Raw genomic sequence first — 13,088 nt, forward strand, 5'->3', positions numbered from 1 at the left:
TAGCCTAAAAAAAAATCATAAGTATTTAGTTTCAAAAACCTAATGCGAAAAAAACATACATAGGCCTAAAATGACTCATAAAATATAGACAAGAATGACACGTGCTATATTTCATACGCCATATGTGATTTTTTTTTTTGAGAATTTGCATTAACAGGCCCAGGACGCGTTTGGGGATAAAAAGGCCAGCCAAAATCATGGCAACCATCACTTGGAAACTAGAGTTCCGAGAGTCTTAAACTTTTCTAATTTGTTCCAGAAAAAAAAGTACTAGAATGTCGGCAGAACAGCTCTTAGCAGATTTGCGATACTTTATTCGGATTCGCCCCGTAAGTTTATTTTATTTGTACAATTTCTATTTTAATCTGGCGTCTCTAACGCGTTGTTACGATGATTTGACCAATTGCGTACCGAACTGCGTTACTGATAGTAATTTAGTTGAAACGTTTCGAGAAATAATTGAGTACCTTGGCCAGATCCCTTTAACACCTTTTAAATGCAATAATCGTAGCGAGTTAAATAATTTAATTCAAAACACCCCGACCTATGCTTTAACACCCGAATTCGAAATACAATGTCGGGACAGGAATGATATTTTATCTGAATTGGGAGATGATTTTGAATTACCGATTGATTATAACACGGCTGATTATTTCGCGGAATCAAACGCTAGGAACGAACAACATAACAGCCCGGGTTTAGATTTGCTTGCCAATGATTTTGAGTTACCAACCTTATACAACACTGATATTAACAAGGATATGAGTCCACGCCTCGCCCCGGACGATTCCAACGGAATTTATTCTATTGATCAATTCCCGTTTTCAGACCATAACTGGTTGACACCCGCTCGCGAAATATCTGACACGGGCGAGTCAGACTTATCGCGACACTGGGTAGTTACGCCTGATAATACGCGACTAGAATCCAACGCGGTAGAGAGAATAAATCTGGAAAATAACTCGGCCAGGAGCGAAGAGGAAACTTCAAAATTCTCTACGAGCGCTCCGGAGGACTTTGATATTTTAAACTCGTTTACGGAGAGCCTATCGCCATCTATCGGCCGAAAGAGAAAGCGCGCACGCGAGATTTTTGACACAAGCGAGTCAGACTTATCGCGACACTGGGTAGTTACGCCTGATAATACGCGACTAGAATCCAACGCGGGAGAGAGAATAAATCTGGAAAATAACTCGGCTAGGAGCGAAAAAGAGGAAATTTCAAAGTTGTCTACGAGCGCTCCGGAGGACTTTGATATTTTAAACTCGTTTACGGAGAGCCTATCGCCATCTATCGGTCGAAAGAGAAAGATGGATGATTTTAACGTTAAATCAAACGAGTCTGATACAGGTTCTAGCAATGATACATCTCCGGGAAGCAAATCAATTCGATTAGAGCCTATAGGTTCGCCAAATAACGCGAAACGGGAAACAATATGGTCAGGACATGATACTGGTTTCACATCGAACGCCGATACATTGTCAATAAGCGAATTCGTTAGTATAAACGCGTGTAACAATGTTTATATGGACCATAACGCGTCTCAGCCTGTTAGTATTCAGGGCTCAGCCGCATCGACTGTATACCCTGATGAGGATGATAATTCTCAATCCGTACGGGCCGTAAGGGGTTCAACACCATCTCTCATACTGTCCGCTATGTTTGAAAATTCGAGTACCTCGCCTAGTAGTTCTTCGGGCTCTAATGAAAGTATATCTAGTGATAGTTCGAATCATACACCATCACCACCGGCGCAGCAGCAGCCCCAACATGGTGGTGGTGGTATGGCCGTAAACGATGCTGTTGTGCAGCTGGAATTACCAGCCCAATTTGAAATTATAGACGATGGTGAGAAAGCTTATCCAAAATTTAATTTCACGGGTAGATATCTCACGGTACGTTTCGTTGGTGATGTAGAGTTAGGTATAACGCAATTTGTTACGTACATTTTCGAGCAATTAATGGACGACGACCAGGTTCAAATAACTTGTACGTCAGAAGCGTTTCCGAGTAAAGTCTTGGAAATTTCTTTCCGTAAAAAGTCCCAACTTGAGCCCGGTACCGTATACGATCTTTTAGACGGGGAGATTTACGAAGATGAGAAAGAAGATTTCTGGGGCGCTCCCGTTTTTTTCACTCTGAACGTTGTCCGATTACCCCACGGTGGGGCCCGCCTAAGAAATCGCGGCTTGAAACAACACGTTCGATATATTCGCGATAAACGTTGTTTCATTTCGATTAAAAATAGAGATAAATTATGTCTAGCACGAGCGCTCGTAGTCGCGATGGCTAAACTCAAAGTAACTCAAAATCCGGGCGTCAAGAACTTTTATAACGAATATAAAAACATTTATAAGACCAACTCGGTTCATCAAACGACCAGGGCTGAATCATTATGCCAGGAAGCGGGTGTTCTTAGGCAAGAGTGCGGGAGCTATAATAGCCTAGTGCAGTTTCAATTTATTCTTTCCGATTTTCAAATAATTGTCTTCGAAATAAGAAACGACAAACCCGAAGTCCTCTTTAAGGGGGAAGATGGGAACCTTGGTAACCCGCTTTATTTGATATGTGAAAATAACCATTACGATGTTATATCAAAATTAACGCCCTTTTTTAGTACTAACTATTCGTGCCCCATTTGCTTAGTGGGATTCGATAAAAAATCACGGCATTCCTGCGCTGTTTATTGTAAATTATGTTGCCGGGCTATAAATTGTCAGGGTGACTTAATTCCGTGCCCACAATGTTTGCGATCGTTCCGTGGTCAGGATTGCTTCGACGCCCACTTGCAGTCCACGTCCACTAGCGAGCCTCTTTGCGCTAAAATTATGTTTTGCAAAAAATGTCACAAATACTTGGATTACCGGTATAGGAATACTTTACATCAATGTTACGAAGTCTACTGCGTTATTTGCAAAGCTTACAACCCATACCCTCATCTTTGCTACGTCCAGCCTATAAAGGAATCTCATACCGACGTGACAATTCCGAGAGCCAGGGGGACATTTCAAAAGCCGAAATATATATTTATATATTATGATATCGAGAGTATTCAAAACAAACGCAGCAAGAACAACACTATGGCATACGAGCATGAGCCGTTTCTACTGGTTTCGCAAATGGTCTGCGGAGAATGTATCGATGAGAAAGATTCGAGCTACGTTTGCCCCGTGTGTGTTCGGTATAGCTCTCGGCAGCGAATCTTTTTAGGCGAAGGCGTAGTGAACCGATTCGTAGAATACCTACAGACATTAGCCGATATAAAAACGATTTATTTACTAGCGCACGCGGCCAAATGTTACGATCTGCAATTTGTTTTTAGATCTATTCTGAAAGTGGATAAAAAGGTCTCTCCGTTTAGCATTATAAACGGGACAAAAATTATATTTCTCAAATGTTTTAATTTTAATTTTTTAGATTCTTACTCGTTCTTGCCAATGGCTTTATCTAAATTTAACAAGACCTTTGGTTTAGGGGCCTCATCGACAAAAGGGCGGTTCCCTCATCTATTGTTTAACTGCGTCGAAAACAATTTCAACCCTGAGAAACCCGAGCAGACCAACTATACTACCGCCAAGGGTGACCCTTTCCCGCCTTTGGAAGCGTACGGTGTTAATCAACTCGGTTTAAACGAGCGAAAAGAGTTAATGCAATGGCACGCAGACTGTATCGCTAATGGGCGTGGATTTGACTTTGTAAAAGACGCTATAGAATACTGTAAGAGCGATTGCAACATTCTTAGGCTCGGCTGTAGCGTTTTCCGGAAAGAGTTTATGGAAATATGTAACGCCGACCCCTTTAGGATCGCCATTACTCTACCCGGCGCTTGTAATTACATTTTTAGGAAAATTTTTCTAAAACCAGATACAATAGGCATTATACCTTCAAATGGCTATAGACTAACCGATCGACAGTCGGTTAAAGGATATAAATGGTTAGCGTGGGAGGAGAAGAGACAGGGAATAAGAATAGAAACCGGTATGCGTGCTAAAGAATTAAAAGTCGGTGGTATTAAAGTTGACGGTGTTTACGGCAATGAAATTTATTTTTTCCAAGGCTGCTTTTTTCACGGTTGTCCAACGTGTAAGAAAATAGGTCGTGATGCCCCGATACACAGTGACCCTAATGTCACGTATAATCACCGTTATCTACAGACTCTCAAATCCGTCGAAATTCTAAGAAAAATGAACAAAACAGTGACGGAAATGTGGGAATGCCAGTTCGATTGTATAGCCAATGACCCAAAAAACAAGACATTTTTCGAGGCCGTTACCAGGAAAATCGTTTCACCGCTCAATCCGCGGGACGCGTTTTACGGCGGTCGGACTAACGCTACGCGGCTTTACCTGAAAATTACCGGGCTTGATCGTATATTTTTCGGAGACTTTATTTCATTGTACCCATCGGTAAATCTTTACGCTAAAGTCCCAGTTGGGCACCCGAAAGTGCTGATCGATCCGGAAGATTTACAATCTCTAGATTCTATAGAGGGTTTGGTTAAATGCCGAGTTCTGCCGCCCCCTAAACTATTCCACCCTGTTCTCCCTATGCACGTGAATGGTAAGCTGGTGTTTTCGCTCTGCCAGCGTTGTAGCGTAGAAATGAATCAGGAGACTTGTCGCCACGACGACCCCGATAGAGCTTATATCGGTACTTTCGTTTCGGACGAATTAAAACTGGCCGTCAAAATGGGCTACAGAGTTTTGGAGATATACGAAGCGTGGCATTACGAGACTACGACTTGTTACGACGTAAAAACGGGCGAGGGGGGACTATTCGCGGCTTACATCAAAACGATGTATAAAATTAAAGCGGAAGCTAGTGGTTTTCCACCGGGTGTTAATACCGACGAGGAAAAGCGGAAATACGTCGAAGATTTTGAAAAGGTCGAAGGTATCAAACTAGACTTTGACAAAATTCAATACAATGCCGGTCGGAGAAGCGTAGGAAAACTCATGGCTACATCGTTTTGGGGTAAGTTAGGCCAACGTAACAATTTGGTCAAGACAGAAGAAATTCGCGATAGAGAAAATTTTTTAGAATTTTTCAACGACCCCAATATTGAGCGTAAAAGTGTATTGCCGATTGATGACGACACTATTTTACTCAAATGGGAACACTTAAAAGAAATTGATCCGGCTCTGAAACACGTAAATGTCGTTTTGGCTTGTTACACCACCGCCTTCGCCAGGATGAAATTGTACGAGGTCCTGGATAAGCTCGGAGAGCACGTAATTTATATGGATACGGATTCAATCATGTATCACAGCCCTGGCGGTCATAAACTATTAGAGGAGGGACCCTACTTAGGTCAAATAGCCGATCAATTATCGGAATACGGCCCAAATTGCTATATAACCGAGTACTGTAGCGGGGGTCCTAAGAACTACGCGTATAAAGTATTAAACCCCGACACCGGAGAAACCCACGAGGTTATTAAGGCTAAAGGACTCCGTCAGAATTATTCTACTAAAAATAAAATATCTATGAACTCCTTTAAGGGAATGATGGGGGTAGATGTTGACGCTCCTACTCTACCGATCGAAATTGAAATCCCACATCACATTTGTCGGTTAAGAGATCACACGGTAGTAACCGTTAAACAAGTAAAAAAGTATAGACCAGTCGTTAACAAATTACGAGTAATCGATAACTTTAAAACTCTACCCTTTGGCTACCAAGAATGGAGAGAATGAACTATCAAAAAAAAAGGTCATACGCGAAGGTCATACGCGAAGGGTCATACGCGAAGGGTCATACGCGAAGGGTCATACGCGAGGGGTCATACGCGAGAATCGCGATCGCGCTAGACTTTTTACGCGATCGCGATATTAAATTTTCGCGGCGGCGGCGGCGGGGGGCTGCCCTTAATTTTTTTTTAAATAATAATAATAATATCAGTTAATGAATAATAATAATAATAATAATAATAATAATAATAATAATAATGGGTTGATAAAAAATGTTAGGGGGGACGCTGGCACTATGATGAAAGAACTCCGGTGGTGTGGTCTCTGTTACTAGTTACACCGGGTTATAAATTCTGAGTGTCTATGCGACAGTTTAAAAAAAAAAAAAAAAAAAACTGGGGGTTAACTATAGAAATTTAAAAAAAAAAATTAAAAAAAAATTAAAATTAAAATAAAAAATTAAAATTAAAATTAAAAAAAAAAAATTTAATTAAAAAAAAATAAAAATTAAAATAAAAAAATTAAAATTAAAATTAAAAAAAAATTATATTAAAAAAAAAATAAAAAATAAAAAAATTAAAAATTTAAATTAAAAAAAAAATTAAAAAAAAAAAAAAAATGGGGAAGTAGTTGAGCTACAACCAGTGTCATTCGGTGTTGAATATCGTTAAACGATGTAAGTGGAAATGGCAGCATCAGTAAGTGGAAATGGCAGTATCAGTATACGGGACAACGACTTGACGCGATAGAAGGGTAATAGGGTGTAGACGCGAAAACGATTATACCTTTAAACTAGATCGTAAATGGTTATAAGAAAAATCGCGCACCAAAATTTTTACGTTAAAAAGCAATGACCTTTCGCGCGCTATTTCATTTAGTATTTAATCTTTAGTCATGTTACCTCTATAAGGTCCGTTCTCTCTAATTATTAGTGGCCCTTCGGCTTCTGGGAAGACTTATCTGGTAGAGCGCTTGATCAAACATCGTTATCAAATGATATCACCGCCTCCATCAAAAATATTCTGGCATTATAACGAATGGCAGCCTCTTTATGACGGCATGAAAGACTTTGTGATTTTCCGAGAAGGGGCTCCGGAACTAGACGATTACCATGGTAATGAAAACGAACACATTCTTTTGATCGCGGACGATCTTATGCACGAAAACAACGGGCAAATCGGCGCGTTCTTCACGAAAGGAGTGCACCACAGAAACCTAAGTTTCATCTTCATTACACAGAATATTTTCCCGAAAAATAGAGAATCTAGGGAGATTTCCATCAACGCGCAATATATTATATTATTGAAGAATCCGCGGGATCAGCTTCAACCTCAAATATTATTCCGTCAAATCAAAGGGTATAATTCAAAATATGCCATTGAAGCGTATTTGGACGCTACCAAAAAACCCCACGGGTATATTCTTATAGACAATAGGCAACAGTGTCCTGACGAACTCAGGTTACGAACGGATATTTTCCCTGGTGAAACGGAAATAGTCTACGTACCCAAGAAAAAGAAAAACGTATAAAACTCGGTGCAAAAAGATAACCCCGTACCATTTAGTTAAAATGCCTAAACTGGTTGCGACGCATAAAGATTTTCTCTCCGCTCTCGCGAAATCGAATCGTAAACAACGACGAGCGTTCCTTCAACACGCTTCTAAGCCTCTTATAGACGCCATCTCCGAGTGTTGTTACAATACGTTAATTGGTAACTTAAAATTAACCCCGGCGCAGAAACGACAACTCTGTAAACATAGAAAATCTCTTCGACAAATAGCGTCCAAGAAATTAGCTTGGCGTAGAAAGAAATCTATTTTAGTTCAACAGGGCAACGGAATCTTAAGTTTTTTAATCCCCACTGTTTTATCTGCTTTAAGTGGTATTCTAGGTTGAATACATTTTTAAATAAAAATGTACTCGCAAAAATTAGCGTTAGTCCCCGCTGACACTTTAGGTGTAAATTCGAGTGTCAGGGATTCACCCGTTTTCCCCCACCCTCTCGGTTCATCCATCGGAGGGTTAAATACTGATATGTACGAGGTACTCAATTCTAATAGCGACGATCGTGATAAAGTTAAACTTTTTACACAAATGTTTCAACGTTATCAAAACATTCACCATCTCTCGACTAAGCCAGAAAATAAAATAAAAATTGGACAAGATAGCGCGTTTTTAAACGTCATTCCGATAGAGTTTAGGGCTAGCGCGAAACAGCTACTGAAACAATTGGTAAGTTTAAATCGAGTTTCGTGGTCTTCCGACGGTGAGTTGTTCATTGACGATAAACCGATTCCCGGGTCAGACATTGCCACTTTGGTAAGCTACGGCGTTGGAGCCATAAACAACAATCAGGGAACGCGCCCTCCTATTGGCTGGTCGGAGTTCTCGTCTTTAATACCCTCGCCGCTAGTGCAAATATCGTCGTCCGCTAATCCAGTTAGCGTTAAAAAGAAAAAACTGTCGCCGATAATAAAACGATTTAAAAGAGCTTCGATCGTCAAATCACCCATCAGTATAAAACCTAGAACCTTATCAAGCGGTTTCATCGAGAGAACTCTTAAATCTTACGCTAAGAAGAATACGAAGAAGAAGAAGTCAGCCCCCGTAAAACAACAATGGGCAGAATTCGGAACACCGTAGCTAGTCTTCAATAAGATTTACTACGATTCTAAGCACCCTGCCAGCCACGACTAATCTGTATTACAACTTGGTGTCTAACCCCCCCAGGACTCTCGCGCTATACATCAAGGTGCGTATCGATATTTCCAAATTTTGTGTCTTGTTATTGTTATTATTATTATTATTATTATTATTATTATTATTATTATTATTATTATTATTATTATTATTATTATTATTATTATTATTATTATTATTATTATTATTATTATTATTATTATTATTATTATTATTATTATTATTATTAATATCCGGTATCATTTCTTGGTGTGGTAAACAACCATGGAACGAATTCGGAATCACGAGCTCGTCTTGAAGAAAATTTACTACGATCCAAAGCATCCGGCCAGCTACGACGGGGTGGCTAAGCTATACAACGCCGTTAAAGAAAAGGGGATTTCCAGAGAACAAGTCGTAAACTGGTTGTCTACTCAAGACTCTTACACGATACATAAAGGTGCGTATCGAAATTTTAAAAGAGATAGAGTCTTTGTTACTAATATCGGGGATCAATTCCAGATGGATTTGGCTGATATGCGAGATATTGCAAAATTCAACTCTGGTTTCAACTATCTACTCGTGTGCATCGATACGTTTAGCCGAAGAGCCTGGGCTATCCCCATAAAGTCCAAAAAAGGGGAAGACATCGTAGAAGCCACCAAGAAAATTTTCGCCGATCTTACGCCGCTAAAAATTCAGACTGATAAAGGAACCGAGTTTCTTAACAAAAATTTTCAAGACTTCCTTAAAAGTAAAAACGTTAAATTTTTCACGAGCGAGAACGACGATATTAAGGCTTGTATGGTTGAGAGATTTAATCGAACCCTGAAATCGAAGATGTACAAATATTTCACGGGTAACAATACGTATCGGTATTTGGACGTCCTACCTGATTTGCTCCAGAGCTATAACACCACTATCCACTCAACTATTAAGATGGCCCCCTTAGATGTCAACCCCGACAACGTACTGAAAGTTTTTAAAACGATATATATGAAACAGGGGAAAAAACGACCCAAAAGGCGACGGCCTAAATTCAAAACCGGAGATCATTGTCGAATGAGTAAAAACAAGGGGAAGTTCGAGAAATCTTACCCTGGTAATTGGTCGAAAGAAGTTTTGAAAATTGTCCGGGTGGTGAAGGCCGACCCACCTCTTTATATACTCGAAGATCTCGCGGGTGAACCGATAAAAGGAAGATTCTACGAGGAAGAATTACAATCTGTGGCGAAACCCGAAGCGTACCACATCGATAAAATACTAAAGACGAGAAAACGAGGAAGCCAGACAGAATACCTAGTTAGTTATATTGGATATCCACCGAGTGCTAATTCTTGGGTAAAGAAGCAAGATGTATTTGACATTGCCGTCTAACGCGAGTATGAAGATATACAAGGACAATACCATGGCCTCGTATACGACCAGGTTAGCGAAACCGGTGTCCGTTGTTGTTCCGATAAACACGGCGATAGATAACAAACCGGTCACGGTTGATACGACGGAATCAGGCATACCCGTTAAATCAGTCGCGAACGAACCAACCAGTAACGCGCCCGTAGACGATCAAACAAGTGAAACGATCGAGATCGATAAAAAACGTGTAAAGCTTGATTTCGCAGAATACCAAGACGAGGCGCCTTTTGGGACTATCAATACACGTGTTAATCAAGGTGGTATTCAACGTAAAAAGAAACCGCCAGAGAAGACGGAACTTACTATTGACAATTCTATAAAATTATCAGAAGTAAATAAATGTGCACCTAAATTGACGGGTTCGTATCATACATTCAAGATACCTTACGGTCACTACACTTCCATGGGACATTTAGTGGAGAAGATTAACGGGAGATGCCAAAGCGTGTTAAAAGAATTGAAAACGTCTTTTCAATACAACGAGGTTACAAGATTCGTCACGCTGAAACCCACGAAAGTTCCGAATACAATTATTCAAATACATAGGAGTCTCGAAGCGATCCTCGGGTTTAAACAGGGGGCCTTCGATCTTAAATATGGGCAACGCGGTAATAGACCCTCACGGATCACGGTGAATGAGCCCAAACAGTTGTTCGTGTATACTGACGTGGTTGAAGATCAGATAATTGGTGATACGCTAGCCCCACTCGTCAGAATAGTTCCCGTAGAGGGTTCTTTTGGTAACAATGTTGGCAAGATATTCGATATGCCGCATTATGTACGAGTTTCAAAGAGGTATTTCGATACAATTAGCGTGCATATAATGACGTCGCGGGGTAAACCGGCGCCATTCGCATTCGGATCTTTGACTGTTAAACTACACTTTAGAAGGAGAAGAAATGCCTAAACCAGATATTCTACAAGAATTATTATCTCGATCAGGCTCAATCCGGAGGGGCCGTGTCTCATTTCTTTCAAGGAACCCCCTATCAAAAAGGACACGGTCTCGGTAGTTTGTTTTCGGGGTTGTTTCGATGGGCATCACCCTTCCTAGTTAAAGGCGCTAAGTATGTTGGAAGACAAGCGCTGGGCGTAGGGAGTAAAATTCTAAACGACGCCGTCGCGGGGGAAAACATCACAACTTCCGCTAAAAGACGTTTCGGCGAGGCTATACAAGGCATTACTGGCCAGAGTGGTTCGGGTCGAAGACGAATTAAAAGAAGAAAGAAAACTACTACCAGCCGAAAAAAAAAATCTACAACCAGTCGACGAAAAGCCACGCCTCGACGAAAAACTAGAAAAAGGGTGACTAACCGGAAACGTGGCTCATTAGCTCGAAAGACTCGTAGACTACAAGTGCGCGATATTTTTTCCGTAACCTAAAATAACAAAAAAAAATGTATAAAGTAGAAGCTCTAAAATCAGAATTGGATCTATTTGCGACGAAACCAGTTCAAACCGGTGTTGAAAGCGCGACTACGACGTTTTATAGACCAATCTCGACTCTTAAAAACGATTCTCAAATCGAATTCTGTATTCCAAAATCGGCTAAATATACCGATTTGGCATTGACTCTACTTCATATCAAATGTAAAGTCACGAGAGAAAACGATGCGAATATAGACCCCAACGCCCGAATAACGATATGTAACAACTTTATGCATAGCCTATTCGACCAGATCGAAATTTTTCTGAACGATCACTTGATTACCCCCTCCGCCAGTCGATATTGTTACAGAGCCTATCTGGAATCGCTTTTGAATTACTCCAACGTGGCGAAGGAATCGCATCTTACTAGCTGTATTTACGCTAAAGACACCGCTGGCAAGTTTGACGAAGTACTAAATAACCATGGAAATAGAGACAGACAAGCGTTTATGAAGGAATCAAAGGAAATGAGTTTAACCGGAGCAATATACGCCGACCTTTTCAATATACCCAAATATCTTTTAAGCGGGGTGGAAATTAAAGTGAGATTCTCCCGAACCAAACCATCCTTTGCTCTTATCGGGGAACCACCACTGAATGTCGATAATTTCAGAATCTCCATAACCGACGCGGCTTTAGAAGTAAGAAAATGCAAAATTAGCCCGAAAATAATAATCGCCCACGAACTCGCTCTACAAAAAGCCACCGCCAAATACCATTTCACCAGAACAGAGGTTAAAACGCACGTTTTATTGAATGGGGTATCAAATACGAGCTTGGATAACGTGTGGCTCGGAACTCTTCCTCAACGTGTTATTATCGGTTTAGTTTCCCACCAAGCGTGTTCCGGAGATCTAAGTAAAAACCCGTATAATTTTCAACCGTTTGGGTTAAACTTTTTGTCGTTATACGTCGACTCGGAAGCGGTTCCATCCAAACCCTTCCAACCCAAGTTTTCAAGAGGTCAATTTGCACGTGAATATTATTCTCTATTTACCGGTACTAACATCCATTTTAAAGACGACGGAAACAATATATCGTTATCCGAATACGATAAGGGCTATACGCTATACGCCTTCGACATAACACCCGATCTCTCGGCCAGTGACAACTCGCATTGGAACCCTGTAAAAAGAGGTCAGCTTCGTTTAGAGCTAGGATTCGAGACCCCATTGACCCAATCAGTCTCGGTCATTGTTTACGGAGAGTTTCACAGTTTAATGGAAATTGACAAAGATCGCAACGTTGTCGTTGATTATTAAAAAAAAAAAAAAAATGAACCCTATCGAAATTAATAACGCGCTTGGGCATGTCCCCGGCTATAGGGGGGCATTTCCCTGCGATAGACTACCAGATCGTATTTCTACATATCCCGCTTCGTTAATTATCAACCTCGACCCGCATAACGGTCCGGGCTCTCACTGGGTCGCTATATATCTCGACGGTTTCGGTCGGGGGGTATATTTTGACAGTTATGGTATACCTCCTACCCTCCCAGAGATTAAACGCTTCCTCGCCGAAAATTCTACGAGATGGAAGTACAGCAGGCGTCGATTACAAGCCCTGACAAGTCAAGTTTGCGGGCAATATTGCGTTCTTTACGTATTGCATAGATACAGAGGGAGGAGTCTCGAATCCTTCACGGATAGGTTCACGAGGAACCAATTGAAAAACGACGCCCACGTGGTGTACCTCTTTAAAAAAGGAAGTAAAACCAGAATCAAGAGTCGTTGAGAGAGTCATATTAAACATGGACACATCAGCGGTGGTTGTGGACTTTGAATTTTTGCTCGGAACGAGAAAAGAATTAGTAGTAAAAGAACTCGCCGTAGCCACCGTCGCTGAAACACCGATCGTAAAAAGTTTCGTTATTA

At 40.8% G+C, this 13,088-nt stretch overlaps 1 protein-coding gene across 1 annotated transcript; it reads left to right on the plus strand.

Annotated features, from left to right (window-relative positions):
- The first annotated feature begins 11,183 nt into the window (after positions 1-11,183).
- On the plus strand, positions 11,184-12,476 carry LOC149961132 (uncharacterized protein F54H12.2-like). The gene has a single exon (XM_090158945.1). The coding sequence runs from the start codon at positions 11,184-11,186 to the stop codon at positions 12,474-12,476; it is 1,293 nt and encodes a 430-aa protein (XP_090015071.1).
- The last annotated feature ends 612 nt before the right edge of the window (positions 12,477-13,088 follow it).

Source organism: Leiobunum rupestre, chromosome 1 (assembly GCF_980474605.1).
Source record: "Leiobunum rupestre chromosome 1, qqLeiRupe1.1.hap1, whole genome shotgun sequence".
NCBI lineage: Eukaryota > Metazoa > Arthropoda > Arachnida > Opiliones > Sclerosomatidae > Leiobunum > Leiobunum rupestre.

Bases quoted from the DNA above. Each gene is read 5' to 3' on its own strand.
- LOC149961132 (XM_090158945.1), top strand. From the start codon at position 11,184: ATGTATAAAGTAGAAGCTCTAAAATCAGAATTGGATCTATTTGCGACG.